Source organism: Balaenoptera borealis (assembly GCF_965194805.1).
Source record: "Balaenoptera borealis genome assembly, chromosome: 20".
NCBI classification, from domain to species: Eukaryota; Metazoa; Chordata; class Mammalia; order Artiodactyla; family Balaenopteridae; genus Balaenoptera; species Balaenoptera borealis.
This window is the reverse complement of record NC_138879.1, coordinates 39,549,719-39,564,890: the sequence shown is the minus strand read 5'-3', so window position 1 is coordinate 39,564,890 and position 15,172 is coordinate 39,549,719. Positions and strand designations below refer to the sequence as shown.

The window sequence follows — 15,172 nt, the reverse complement described above, 5'->3', positions numbered from 1 at the left end:
TGATTAGCCACGGGCCAGCTAAGGAGATGTAGCCCTTGCGGTATATGCTCTGGGAGAGGTATAGGTCCTTCCCTTTCCACCTCTGTGCAGACTCTACAAGCCTCTACTTGTTATATGAGCCTGGTCAGAAAAAAAGAAACAAACAAAAACCATCTTTTCCTTAGTAACTAACACAAGAAACTGTCTGCTCTGTGATGAGTGAAATGTCAGGAGGAATTAAACACAGCACTAGAGTGAGCCCCACCAGAGACGATACATCTTTTGATTAAATGCATTCAGCATCTATCTGTTGATGTATACTGATGCATTACACTAGGGGGAGGGGTAATGACATTGGTCTCTCACTGCTCGAGTCCCAGGCTCTCTCTGTTACTTTAAGACCGATGATGACAGCAGCACTGCTCATATCTTACATATGAAAGAAACAAAACCAAAAAGCTTCAGATCATTCTTTTTTAAAAAGAAAAAATATATATGGTTTATTCAAGTTTAAACAATCCATCCTCCTAATTTCTGCCACTTGGTGAAATTTTGCATGTCACCTCTAGCCACTGGTGATTCTATTCAGTTGACAATTGAGTGCAGGGTAGGATAGATTATTGTTTTAGACAGAGCTGGCAATGGCAGCGTTAGTTTCCTGCCACTTAGATTTTCTGCCACTTGGGTTTTCATCGTGGGTGTTTCTTTGGTATTTTTCAGGATCTTTGATGAAGTGATGGGCTGCTTCTGTGATTCCCCACCCCAAAGCCCCACGTTCCCTGAGGCAGGTCACACATCTCTATATGATGAAGACAAGGTATAGTGTCCCCTTTGGGAGACTGCTTTGCTCCTTCAGATACAGGATTTGTACTATATACTCTCTTTCTGATTGTAGAACATTGTAGGGAAGAATTCATCTTTTTACCCTACTTGATATTATTTAATTTTATATGCCTCATCAAAGTATTTTTAGAAACAGGTGGAATATAAATTCTAACCTAAAAATAAAAACCACTGCATTAATCATGGACTCCATAGCGTAGAATGAGGCCGTCTATATATCCATTGCAGCTGCCTCTAGGTCTCTGAATGTTGTTTCAAAGACTTGAGCTTTGATTGCTTTAATTCTTACTCAGTAATGGCTTGTATATTTGCAGAGCAGTGCTTTCGTAGTCTTCAAGGAATTGTGGACTTCAGATAGTAGAAAAAATAGACATTTTGTTTAAAATTTTGTCCTTTTATTAAACCCTTCTTTCCCTTCTTTTCATTTCTCTGCAAACGCGTCCTGTTTTTTCCCTACCAGGTTATTTTCCCATGGTTTGATACTTCCACTGTTTAGAAATATGTTATATGGGAATATGTTCAGATGGCTTCTTTCACTCATTTTCCTTTACATTCTGTGAAGAGATATTGCAAATGGTTTCATTCCCATTCTGTTGGTGAAAAAGTTGAGACATAGTGGTCTTCAAGTTCATATCAAGCCAAGATTTGGGGCCACCTTTAGCTAATGCCTTTGCTGCCTTATTTTTTCAAAGTTAGGTGTCTTTATTTAATCTCCATTGTGGGTGTTGGGCAGTGGTTTCATTTTGCTTATTCATACCAGCAGAAGATGTCCTGTGGGCCATATCTGTTTTTCAGGTATCCTACCAAGTACTATAACTTCTCTCCATCTCTGTATTAGCCAGCCTCCTAATTTCCTTGCCTTGTGTTCTTGGGTTACAGATCCCCAGGGATGAACCAATTCACATTCTGAATGTGGCTATCAAAACTGACTGTGATATCGAGGATGACAGGCTAGCAGCTATGTTCCGAGAGTTTACCCAGCAAAATGTAAGTCCTCAATTGGATGGAAACTGGTGATGGCCACTTTCCTTCTCGCTGTGTGTCATATCCATCCTTTTATCAGTTGCTACATATAAGGCCTATCACTGATAACGGCTATGTCTTTCACATAGTTCTGCTTGTAGGGGTAAAATTCCGAAGTGATTCAAAAGTATAAAATGCATATATTTTTTTATGTCAAGAAATTTAGACCTCAAATGTTTAAAATGTTTTAAGGAAGGGAAGTTGTATTCCTGAATCTTTTCCAGAGCTCGAGTCTGGAACTTCCAGTCACCTGCTGAATTCCCCTTGGTGACTTAACTCTGCATGTCTAGGCCCAAACTCCCCTCAGGCCCCCTCTGAGTCCTTCCATCCCAGCCTTGAAAATATCAGTTATACTTCCATCCTCCTTGCAATTTTATGTCACTTGGATATCTTGTGTTGACATCACACTCCATATAGTTTAAATATAAATTCCTGTCATTTTCCTTCACCTCTTCTGATTCCCCCTCTCCCCTATGAAAAAGCTAAACAAAAACAAAAAAACCAAGTAACCAAACCCTTTGCCCCCAATCATGCAGAAATCATTGACTTCTTCCTTTTGTTTGCTGTTCCATTATTCTACCCCTCCTTCCCTACCCACCTTTCCTTCCTTCCTTTCTTCCCTCCCCCCTCTTTTCAGTTTTTAAATTCCCACTGCCATCTTTCTAGTTTAGACCCTTCCTCACCTTATACCCGCGACACCACGACAGGTTTGCTTGTGACCCTCACTCTTCCCCTCCAGATAGTTTCCATTCTGCTCACTACCACAGAATTAAATGTCTAAAGTGCCCCCTTACCAAGTTATTCTCCCACTCAACAGTGACTCTCTCTTGCCTTCAGAATACCTCCTTACCTTTATATTGGACATCAGCCTATTAATGAAGGCTAACAATCTAGCCTTTGCTGTTCCATGAAAAGACCTAAGTCTTTATCTCATCTACCTTGTTTGCTTGATCTCTTCTACTGCCCCTTTTCTGGAATGTTTTCCTCTTTCATTCTTTCTTCCCTCCCTCCTTCCCTTCTCTCCGCCCCCCCCCCTTCTTTCTAAATCCTGCTTGTTTTAAGAACTGTCTCAAAATTTCCCTCTTCTATGAGGACTTCTCTGCGTAGCCCTAACTAAAATGTATTTTTCTCCCTTGAATTTCTAATTGGTCAGCATAAATTGATTAACAATAATAATACTTTTTATTTTTAAAGACTGTCTGTATAAATTTTTTTATTTGCACCTTACCACAATCCCATGCAGTTAGATTAGTCAGGAATTATTTCAATTGTACATGTGGGAAAAAGCTCAAGCTCGAGAGATTAAGGCCCTTTAATCACCAGCTGGTAGATGATAGAGCAAAAACTAGAATTTAAGGCTTTGATGCCAGCTCTAGGGGGCACAGATCTAGGTGCTTTAGTAAATAATACATTCCTAGCCCTGAAGATGCTTAGAGTCTAATGTTCAAAATGATCATCTACAGTTATATTTCATTACGATATATGATAGTTGCCAAAGTACCCTTCCTCAGCTGCCCTTAATGATAAGACCTATGTGTGTTCTTTGAATGGAAAGCACCTAGTCCGTAGTGCTTGTCATAAAGAAAGAACTCAATAGATTTTTAAAAATTTAATTTAGCAGTATAAACAATTAGTACCATAGGCATTCACATCATATAACGCTAATGGTTGATACCCAGGAAAAGATGGTAATTTTATGCTTAACGTGTGTCATAGCATTTTCCCCATGATGCTGTCACAGCACATGAACTGACTGTGGGATTGTGGTGAGGAAAGGTCCTTCCAGAGAAGTAAAAGTAGGAGTCACGCCTCGGAATTTTTCCTTAGAAGAGAAATCTAACTTCCCTCTTGCCCTTGACTCATGCATGACCACATAAAGTTAACCTGAGACCAGTGACCAAGATGACCTTACTTGGAAGAGTCCTAATGTTGTGCATGGCTACTAATGCTGTTGCTTGATGGAATAATCTATGAGAGTTTCTTCCCAGGTTTTGAGGCACTAATTGCCCACATTTGATTGTTTTGACCTCAACTTTAGGCTTTTTATTACCCTCAGTTCTAAGTGACGTATATCATCACACATTGATTTAAAGAGGCAGTTTCTTCATTTTCACTATGTATATTTGTAACATTAATTGATGATAAGAAATTACCTTTTTCCTTTACTGGACTTGTAAACTGAGGCACAGAGAAACCCAGAGTCTTTGCCTGTGGCTGTTCAGTAGGGAAAGGGTAGACTGTGTCAACATTCCAAGCTTGAAGAAGCTATTTAGTGCATCACGTGCCGTGCTTACCCAGGCATATTAGGCATTTTCACCTACTTGTTTTGAAAAAAATATAAGAAAGAAAAGGAAGCAAAAGCAATTTTTAAAAAAGCTGAAGTGATAACTAGTTTTGTTTTTCACTTCATGATCATGCTCCTAGCACTTTAGAAAAAGTTTTTTTTTTTTTTAAAGCACACATTAAACTATCAAATAGGTTGATCCAAATTGTCCAAATAATCTTCTAGTCCCAGCATGTCTTTTTTTCTCTCATAGAAATTAGGATCATATATTTGTAAATGACTTGTGGAGGAGATTGAAGCAGCCAGTGTAAATGGAGTTTCTCCAGGTGCTGACGCCTAATCGCTGGGTAATAGCTGTGGACTTGCTGTGAGACCCGCATTATTACAATGTAATCAGAATCCTGTTGCTCTGCTGTTATTGTCAGCCACTTGTGGAATTTTTAAAGCAATAACAATTTTGATTTTAAATTATGGAATTATTAAAGTTATTTTCTTCCCTTGCCAGAACATAGCTATTGATGCTTGTCTTTGAAGGACTTGGCTGTAGTGGAATTCTTTCTTGGTGTCAGAAGAAATGTTTCTGTTCCTTGGCACACTGAGAGTCAGAGAACCACCAACCGGCCCACCCCACCTCTTTCTTCCTCCCTCCCTCTCCCCTCCCTTCCTCCCTTCCTTCCTTCCTTCTTTCCTTCCTTCCTCCCTTCCTTCCTTCCTCCTTTCCTCCCTTCCTCCCTCCCTCCCTTCCTCCCTTCCTCCCTTTCTTTTCTTATACTACAAATACTTGGTTATTTACCCTAATGGGTATGATACCAGTACCAATCTTTTTTTTTTTTTAATTAATTTATTTATTTTTGGCTGCATTGGGTCTTCGTTGCTGCACGCAGGCTTTCTCTAGTTGTGGTGAGCGGGGGCTACTCTTTGTTGCAGTGCGCCGGCTTCTCATTGCGATGGCTTCTCTTGTTGCAGAGCACAGGCTCTAGGCGCACAGGCTTCAGTAGTTGTGGCACATGGGCTCAGTAGTTGTGACTCGCGGGCTCTAGAGTGTAGGTTCAGTAGTTGTGGCGCATGGGCTTAGTTGCTCCGCGGCATGTGGGATCTTCTCGGATCAGGGATCGAACCCGTGTCCCCTGCATTGGCAGGCGGATTCTCAACCACTGTGCCACCAGGGAAGTCCCCCAATCATTTTTAAATGTAGTTAAACCAAAATTTATTTATATTTGACCTGGGAATTTATTATTAGGAAATTAATTTTTTCCAGTTTTCTTTTGCTTATCCTGTTAATTTTGTTACTAAGCAACGCCATAGTAAAAATGGAAAAATAAGAGGAAATGGCCCAGGGATGTGCTTGTTTATGAGGGGTAGCCAATTTGGATTTAAAAACTATATAATATCAAGAAAGTTAAGAATTGGCTTATGGATATATCTCTCGGTTAAAGAACGTGATCCAATTAAAGTCTGGGTGTAGGTTGTGAAAGTCCACATATTTTTTCTATTTGTGTTATTCATGTATGTTTTCAGGTCATTCAATGGGTGGGATTGCTTTTCTACTTGCTGCCATGTAGCCCCTCTTTATTAGGGACCTTTAAGAGCATGTCTTTTACTTAGTTCATTAATCTGTTTCTTTGTCTCTGCCTTTTGAGATGAGAGAGCAGTACAGGATAGAGGAAGGCTTAGAGCCAAAGGCCCAAGACTCACGTAAGGGGCTGTCTTGAAACTGCTGGTCTCTTCTAATATACTGCTTGCCTGTACCAAGCGGAAGTATGAATAATCACTAAATTTAAAAGCCTGTTAGACATTGTTTTTAACAACTTTTAAAGAGAATCTTTTTAAAAATACCTTCATATAAAGTAGGGGGGAAATGTTTTAGAGCTGGAAAGGTTAGGATTTGTTAGGTCGAATTCTGGGAATGCTGTATCAGATGGTAGGTGATGTCTATAGTCTAAATAACAGTTTAGGACCTGAATTTTCCATTTTATGGAATTTCTTCTTTTTCCTCTACCTGATTTCGTTTAGCTTCTATATCAGTATTGATCTTCACATTTAAATACACGCCCACCAGTGTAATTTCTATAAGCAGAAATTGTGTTAAGGTCTACCTTGATATGTATCAGTCCTTAGAGAATTTAGTTGGCCTCATGTGACCTTTTCTCCTCCACAGAGTTCTCTTTCAGTTTTGTCCAGGTCAATATTTAAAACCTATTCTGTAAGTCTTATTCCCAGGAGCCAGGTTGAGATTTGTTTATTTGCAAATTTGAAGATACTGAGTCAAGACATAGATATCCAAAACAGTGCTTAGTGCAATCACAGCCTTCTGAGGACTGAATGGGCTAAAATTTAGGATGAATGGAGATCTCATCTAGCTTCTGTTTTTGCATGTTTGTTTGTAGAAAGCTACCCTGGTTGAGCATGGGATCCGGCGCCTTACTTTCCTGGTTGCACAAAAGGTATTGGCATGTGAATTATGCATCTCTTTAATATTTCTTATGCTGCTGCTAGAACTTTAAAAGTGAAAAATGGAATTATAATCATATGCTTACTTGTAGAATTTATGCAAAGAAATAACTGTTTTGGTATAAATTTAATCAAGAAAAAGCCTTAAAGTCATCACCTTTTACTCAATTGGTTTTTAATTTTATTAATAATTGACCTCTTCTTCTGTTTTTCCTTCCTTTCTGTCTTTTATTTGAAAGGATTTCAGAAAACAGGTCAACTATGAGGTGGATCAGAGATTTCATGTAAGTAAGAGCAACAGTGGTGAAAGATTACTTACTGTTTTATCTGTTACCTGCTGATTATTTAGAAGGGCTGGTCTGATGTTTGGTCCCTCTTCTTTGAAAAAGTATTATAATGAATATTCAGTTCTTCTATAGCGTATTCAAACTAAAGGTTTTTTTTTTCCCCTCCTTTTTTACCCTATAATGAATTCTCAGTATATGTCTGAGAAATAGTTAAGAATGAGCACATGCATTTATCCAGATGAATAAGGTAGAAGCAGGAGCTAACTAGTAATTTCTTCTGTGCACACAGCTAATCAGTAATCAAGAACTGCCAATCGTACTTGGGGTCTTGGCTTCTACCAAAGATGGATTCAAGTTCTGTTACTGAGAACTGTCAATTCTGAAGAACAATCATTTATTATTTTAAAATGCCTTATTAACAGAGCCCAAGTTGGTGTTTTCATCTTACATTAATTCTAGGAGGAGGAAATAAATAAAAATTAAGTTGCTTCTTCTCCCATTTAACTGAATTAACTACTAATATTTGTGAGTTTAAAATTTTTATTGAAAAATTTTAATAAAGAGAACTAAGTTAATAGCCTGGCATCTGAACTGTGGTGTATATGTGTATGATCATACGCAATATGATTATAGCAGTGGGGTCAAAAATCCAGTTTGCAGTCAAGATGTCATTCTCTAAAATGGCTGATTGGAGTCACAATATTTCTTTAAAAATTGATCCTAATGTGGTGAAGTAAGATTCCAAAGGATATTAAGAAGTCTTAATATTTCTGATGAGAATTTTATTTTGTTTTGTTTTTCGCAATTAAGATGATTAAGTTAGTTTTCAAGCCCTGCTCAATGGCAATAATGAAGATAACATTTGGGATGCTGGAAAGGACTTCCTAAACTCAAGGACCTGTGTGTGATTGCTTTTATTGCCCTTTTGTTTATTAGGTCTCTAGCACTTGACATTTTGTTTTCCTTCTCACGGTTCACCCTGTTGGTCTAGTCTATAGAGAAACAAGAGAGCCTAGCCTGCAGGCTAAAGAGCTAGGATTTTCTAAAACGCTTTAGGAAATGTTGTGGACTCCACAACAACGCCCCTGTGTTATTGATGTCAGGAAATCAAGCAGAGTGCAGATATATATCAATCAATAACTGTACATAGGAAACTGGAGGCAGTGGAGAAGTATGAGGAGCTTAAAGAGAACCCTGGGTCTTTAGGAAGAAAAATAAGGAGCTTAGAGAATAAAATTGATACTTGGGGATAGAGTATGAGAGCCCATGAATACATACTATAGCTGGTAGATGCTGATCAGAACTCAGGTAGACATGCTGGATCTGGGAAGAGTATTGGGCTAGGTTCTTTAGTGTTAATGTGATTTTTTTCTTTTGTAACTGCCTTTGGAATAATACATTATTCTGGGGAATAATACTGAATTTGTAAAATTGTTTTCCTTTTTCGTAATGGTTCAGACAGAGTCTTCATGTCTATAGCACATGAACTGGTTTTTTATAATAAGCATTCTATGATAAATTAAAACTCTCCACTAAAAATTTTTTAAAGCCAAAGTGCTTAATTCTCATGGACCTTGTTTTTTTTTTTTTTTGATACTTTCTATCTGTGAATCTATATCCTGTCCTAGAATACATCTATAGATTTAAAACATTTTTTCCCCCTGCTCTCTTAATATTTCTGGATTTAAGTTGAATAGGGACATGTCTAAGCAAAATCTGCTAGGAAATCAGCCCAGCAGGGGGTCTTTTTGGGACTTATTGTACAGTTTCTATTTGTAGTGGCATCAAATGGGAAATCAGTTAAATTATCAAGTGACTTGATTTGTCATAAGTGTAGGAAAGGTTGTTTTAGGACGTAGAGAACATTAAGGTTTTAGGTATGGACTGGATTTGCTCTGAAGAATTGGATGGCAGAGGAGTTAGGGTGTTTTTATGTTAGGCCCCTGAGAAATGATTAGCGGTTACGCAGGGAGCAAGGGCAACTATTACTGAACTCTGGCCAGGATCTGCAATATCCAGGAAGCCTTGGCAGGAGTTGTGCAAATCTGGGGCTCACTGTCATGGTGCTGCTCTGAGTTCCTCTGTTGGTGGTAGCTTGAAGGACGCTTAGCCTCTGTCACGTCGTCTAATGTGTGCTTGCCCCATAGTTAGTATAGTGTGAAAAAGTGGAAGCTTTCTGGGAGTGTTAGAGATGAATCCCTTGACCTCTCTGGCTTCTTGGTAATCCGCTGTGATGTATGCAGCCTCCCCTGTTCTACACTGCGAAATCCCTATATTCTCGAGTAGAAGAGGGAATGTGCGCAGGAAGGGGCAAGGAGAGGAGGAAGGTTACCGAGTTTGGTTCAAGAACAACATTGGCTGGTGTGGAAGGAGGCAGCCGTGCTGTTACGTAATCATCGTCTCTCAAACTGCTTCAGAACCAGAACAAGGCAAAAGAGGGCCAGACCGCATGGGGGTTCCTAGAGAGTGTGTTTATTGTTAGGTGTTTATTCACATGCCAGCGAAGGCTGGAATTATTTCCAAAACTTCGTTGTTTAATCACCACAGTCCCCAAAGAGCTGTTCGGCTGAATGTCTGCTGCTGCCTAAGCCTCTTGGTTCTACGTGGAGACTGTTCTGAGCGGGCAGTAGTCACCAGCATTAAGGAGGCTTGATGATGAGTCTCTTTCCATAACCGTCTAATTAAATCAAGTACCCATAATGGGACTTGCATAATTGCTTAACATTGATTTTTTAAACAGAAAGTTTGAGGAAAAACAAGTCTAGCCTTGTAAATATCTTCTTCATATTAAAAAAAGAAAATTGAAGCCTTGAAAGCAAAAGAACAGGCTCTTTGAATTTCTGCAGCTATATAAGCTGCAGTTCTCTAGTTTTATGAGTATTGTCTCTATCTGTTTCACTCACGTTTCAGATCTAGAATTCCAAAAAGTACAGCAGAAGGTGTTTAATTGGAATATAAGTATTACTTTATGAAGCTTTCCATATTGTTTCCAGCAAAGTTTTGTTAAGGATACTAAAATGCATGTTTCTCGGATTTCTTATCCTTTGCCGCCTAAACAAAGCATTAGGTCTAAACAACGTGATGAGATTCCAAATCACTTTTTCATCTGTAAGTTTCCTTTTGTTTCTTGTTTGTAAGATTTAATGAAATTTTAAAAAATTCTGCTGTAAATCACCTAGGAGATAATTGCAGTTTTACTGATTTTATGCGAGTGACTCCCACTTTAAATGTTTTGGATCATTTGCGCCTGAAGGAAGAGCCCGCTATCGAAAACAGTTATCATGGTTAGTAGTTCATTTCTTTAAAAATAATTGATATGTCAATTATATCTCAATAAAGCTGGGGAAAAAATGGTAGTTCTGTTTGCTAGTGGATCAACTATTTGTTTTTCAGAAGGTTTGGTTTGAGATTTTGTTTTAATTACAGTCTATATAATTAGTTCTCAGTGTGTTGAGGTAAAAGAGAATTGCACCAGCAAGCTTCCAATTTCTTCATCTCATTAGGTTTTTAACACGATTATTAGTATCATAATCAGCTATGATGTTTTCTGTTGCAGGTTTTCACATTCTCTGATTTGCAGGGTGTCTTGATTGGCTAATTTAGGCAAATTATTTTGATTGTCCTGATGATGGTTGGCTGATTAGAACACAGCAGGGGTATAATTTCTTTCTGAGAAATGTTGCATTCTTTTGTTTTTTGGTACCAGCACACTAAGAGCGTTTTTCTTTGTGTACATTCAATTATGATATTTGCCTATAACACTAGTAGAATGCCTGGAAAGCAATTACATTAGTGATGGAATAAGCATGAATGCTGTTAGTGGAAAAATTGGCCGCATGAGGATGTGGTAGGATGAAGGAATTTATTAAAACTACAGAATCAGACTTTTGGATTTCTTCTTTTCTGTGTTTTCTGTATTTCTGTGATTTTTGAGTGCCAAAAAAAAGTGACTTTCTATAAAAGTCCTCAGACTTCCCTATCTCTTGAAGAATTGTTCATTAATCCTGGTTTCCCGTTACATGGAAGTTCTTGCCATCTTCTGTTCTGAATGCTTCATGCTTAAATTGAGGACTTTACTGTGGAGCTAAAAATTTATTCAAAAGTTTAAGAACGTTTGTTCATGTCATCTCATAACACTTTTTTTTTTTGTGGCTGCGTTGGGTCTTCGTTGCTGCACGGGGCTTTCTCTAGTTGTGGCGAGCAGGGGCTTCTCTTGTTGCGGAGCACGGGCTCTAGGTGCGCGGGCTTCAGTAGTTGTGGCACGTGGGCTCAGTAGTTCTGGTGAACCCGTGTCCCCTGCATTGGCAGGCGGATTCTTAACCACTGCGCCACCAGGGAAGTCCTCATAACACCTTTTCTTAGCTAACCTTAATGAAAGTGATTTTTCTGATTGGTAGTCTTTGCCCACCTCTGCCAAGAATTCGTCAGTCTTTTTCATTATTTGTAGTAAAGATATTTATTTCCATTCACTTGTTTGCTTTTTGTGCCTTTCAGTTACTACACATTTTCTTAATTGCATTAGTAGTAAATAAAATGTTTCTTGCTTACTTTTGTTATGTTTTTGAAGGAAAAGCATTTTGTTCCTACCACTATACACACTTGAGTAAATGGTATACTAAGTAACTATTTTAGTTAACTAATTAACTAAAGTTATGGAGGAATAGAGGAGTGTGTGATTGAAAGATTGTATCATTACTTTTCTTGACTTTTCTTTCAGAAAATTTCATGGGAGGACTTTGTTACCCTTCCTTTTTTGACTTGTGTTACTTTTTAGCTAATGCTCTGGAAGCCTACCTCTTGAGAATAAAACCAAAACAGAGACTATATAAAGCCCTGAGCATGAAATCTACTGACAACTCAGCTCAACGTCTTCCTGCTTAACCTTGAAGTCATCCCCATGCTCTTCATTATCGTTCAGGGGGAATTAGAGAATTATTTAGGACAAAACGTCATCAGTAAAAGATCAGTGCTGTGTAAATCCACTTTCAAAGGGCTTTTAAAGACCCAAGCCTGGACAAGTGGTTTCCCGGCCTTGCTAAACAAGCTTCTAGAAGCCTATTAAATGCCGTTTTACAGTTAAAATGCCAAGGAAAATGTAAAAAGATTTATTAACTGTGCAAGCTTTAGTTAAGGTGAAGCCTAAGACCTGTGGAAAGTATTCAAGAAGTTCTCCATCAACTCAAGAGCTACGAGTTTTGCTCTGTTTTTTTTTCTTTAAAGTTTTAATTTCTGGGGTTTTTGTCTTTTGTCTCATGAAAGAGAAGTCCTCTAAATAAGGAATTTGGATTAAAATAAGAATAGAGAGACTTCCCTGGCGGTCCAGTAGTGAGGACTCCGCACTTCCACTGCAGGGGGCTCGGGTTCCATCCCTGGTCAGGGAACTAACGTTCTGCAAGCCGTGTGGCACAGCTGGGGGAACGGAAAAAAAGAATAGATAGGTAACACCCTACACTTAAGAGGTAGAGATGAAAGGGTACAGGCTCTGGCATTAGAGACCCAAGTTCACCTTTGGGGGTCACAATACTTTCCTAAGAGGTTGTTGAGAGCATTCGGCGGTCAACACATGAGAGCGCCTGCCACCTACAAGGCTTTCAGTTCATGTTTCCTTCATGGTTCCTTAAGTTCATTGAGGGGTATTTAGGCAGCTAGTCCTGGTCTCTCTGTCTTGTACCAATAAGTGTTTGATTACATTGCACTCATAATGAAGAAGATGCCTTAATAAAACCTCCTATAGAGGCAAATAGTAATGACTTGATTCCAGCACTGCCGGTAGAGCTTCCCATCCGAGAAACAGGAGTATTTGGTGTTAATAAGTTAAATTTCAGAAACTAATGGACTCTGCTAATTGAATTCATCTTTGTTAATTAATAAGGTTCTAGTAAATTGATTGCTTTCTCGTGTAATGCCCTGCAAAAGAGCAGTAAGACCTAATGATTACACGTTCACTAGTTCCACCCCATTCTTTCCTATACATATAGTGGTATGAACCAAAGTAACATCTTGTACTTTTCTTTGTCTTGAAATGTCATTGTTTAAACCTTTGAAATTATTGACTTAAGAGTGAATGAGGAAAAAAAAACATGGATTGGGGATTCTATGCTGTCTGGCTAGTTTACATTTTAAGAGTTTCTTAAGGAGAAACTTGGGAAATCAGTCCAGTAACTACTATTGCAGTGCTGCAGAATTCAGGTGTATTGGTCTTATTTGCCAGGTTCTGCCAAGAGCAATACCAAAGAAGACTTTTTCCACTTGGGAGATGAAAAAATACATATTTTTTCTTTCCCTAGAACAGGGTAGCTATTAAAATTAGGTTAATAGTGTGGTGGTTCTCAAATTCGTAAGTGGGGTCAAAGTGATGGTTACCCAGAGGATCATGCATATTCCCCAGGCTAAGCCCAGGTAAGGAACATGTTTTCTAGGCAACTGTCTTCTAGATGCTTGACTGTTTCTGTACTATGTGTTTATCCCCAAAGAGCCATATATATGAAGGACTGACACATTTCCCCCCCTTCTTTAACACAGAGAGAATTCCCTAAGTTTTTCACATTCCGAGCAAGGGATAAGGTAAGAACTGATTTTTTTCCTCTTTTTTTTTTTTTAATCTTTGTTTTTTCCTTAAAAGCCCAAGAGTAGCTTATCTTTGCCGTATTTCTCTCCATTCTCCTTCCTCTAATTGAACGTATGCTTCCCCTTGCCTTACGTGTGTCTTAGAACTAATAAAGGCTCCCTTCTGAAAGAGTTTGGTTTAGGAAACAATCAAATGTATTGACCTACCCAAAGAAAGTGATAACTTTCAAAATCATCTCTATGCCTTAGGATAATCCTAATGATGTAATATTAAAGGGCTACAATACTTAGTAGGATTATTCTTGTCACCCACAGACAGTTCATTTATCCTCAAGTCTTGTTTATGAGCATTTGTTTTTCAATTTTAAAATGTAAAATTTCAGACCATGTTGGTTTCTTCCTATTACCAGGTTATGTTTTTGGCTCTCTCTCTCCATTCACTCAATGGGCATATACTCTTTACATGTCTAGTTTCAGCAAAACATAGAGTAAATGTCAATACAACTTTAAAAAAAGGTAGGTAAATAATTATGTATGGATACAGGATGTCCAGAGCCAAATATCTCTATTTTTAAAAATTGTATGATGTTTGTTTTCCAAGTATTTACTATGTCCTTTTTACTCTGCCAGAAATGATAAGAGTATAAGACCTGCCCATAAGCGTTTTAGACTAGTTGGGTAAAACTGAAATATTGGTATGTGAAATAGATATTAATGTGAAGCAGTCTGGTTTACTGTTTCAAAAAAATGAATTATGAAGGCTTTAAATGCTACAGGAGATCTAAGGGAATTGGTGTTTTTTGTTTGTTTTTAATGGAGAGCATCACCACTTGTAAAAGCATGAATGATGAAAGCTTGCAAAGTAAACAGGGACTTTAGTGCCTAATCTTATATAAGCTCTAGCATTTTCCTTGTATGTAGCTCCTTTTTTGACTCATTGGCACATCATGGCTTATGTTTATATTTTTAAGCATCTCTTTTACATACACTTTCATAATATAATTTTGTAACTGCCTCTTGTGAGCTGTTTTTTTCTTGCGTTCAGTTTGAGGAAGATCGTATCTACCGTCACCTGGAGCCTGCCCTAGCTTTCCAGTTAGAGCTGAACCGGATGAGAAATTTTGACCTTACTGCCATCCCATGTGCTAATCACAAGATGCACCTGTACCTTGGAGCAGCCAAGGTGGAAGTGGGCACAGAAGTGACAGACTACAGGTTCTTTGTCCGTGCAATCATCAGACATTCTGATCTGGTCACCAAGGTGGGTGCTGTACTTTAATGGGAAGTTATCCCTGAGGGAAGGGACAGAGAAACAGGCATGGGTCAAAATCAGGTTTTCCTCTTTTGAATCAAGGCTCTTGTTCCCTTTCATCCTACTCTCCAATAACCAGCAGAGGTCTGAGAGTCATTTCTCTCACAGAAGTAAATATTCCATGTAGTGAAGGGCTTTTTCCCCCTTTAATTTAAGTTGTCTTGGTAATGGAAGCATGATAGTACTCGCTTGAGAAAATGAAAAAGCATGCTAACAGAGAAATCACAGGGAAGGTTAGATGATGATAGAGGATAAGGAGAAAAGTTAGAGGTGACCCCATTGTAAACCTGTCTAGAGGTGGGGTGCTTTCTGTACATAGCAAGGTGCTTGCTGGTGTGTTAGTTGTTACTGCATCCTATAGCTGTAACCTTTCTGCAGCTTTTCCTTTCTAAACAGATTTCCTTTCTAAACTGCTCTGTTTGCCAT

At 38.5% G+C, this 15,172-nt stretch overlaps 1 protein-coding gene across 4 annotated transcripts in view; it reads left to right on the top strand.

The window, feature by feature from the left end:
- ACACA (acetyl-CoA carboxylase alpha) overlaps positions 1 to 15,172 on the top strand; it is a 203,418-nt gene that overhangs the window by 156,766 nt on the left and 31,480 nt on the right. For all 4 annotated transcript variants that reach the window (XM_082373891.1, XM_082373890.1, XM_082373893.1 and 1 more), the window contains 6 exons: positions 700 to 796; positions 1,702 to 1,809; positions 6,517 to 6,573; positions 6,820 to 6,864; positions 13,390 to 13,431; positions 14,480 to 14,695. In XM_082373891.1, coding sequence (XP_082230017.1) covers positions 700 to 796; positions 1,702 to 1,809; positions 6,517 to 6,573; positions 6,820 to 6,864; positions 13,390 to 13,431; positions 14,480 to 14,695 — 565 coding nt within the window. The remainder of the gene's footprint in view (positions 1 to 699; positions 797 to 1,701; positions 1,810 to 6,516; positions 6,574 to 6,819; positions 6,865 to 13,389; positions 13,432 to 14,479; positions 14,696 to 15,172) is intronic.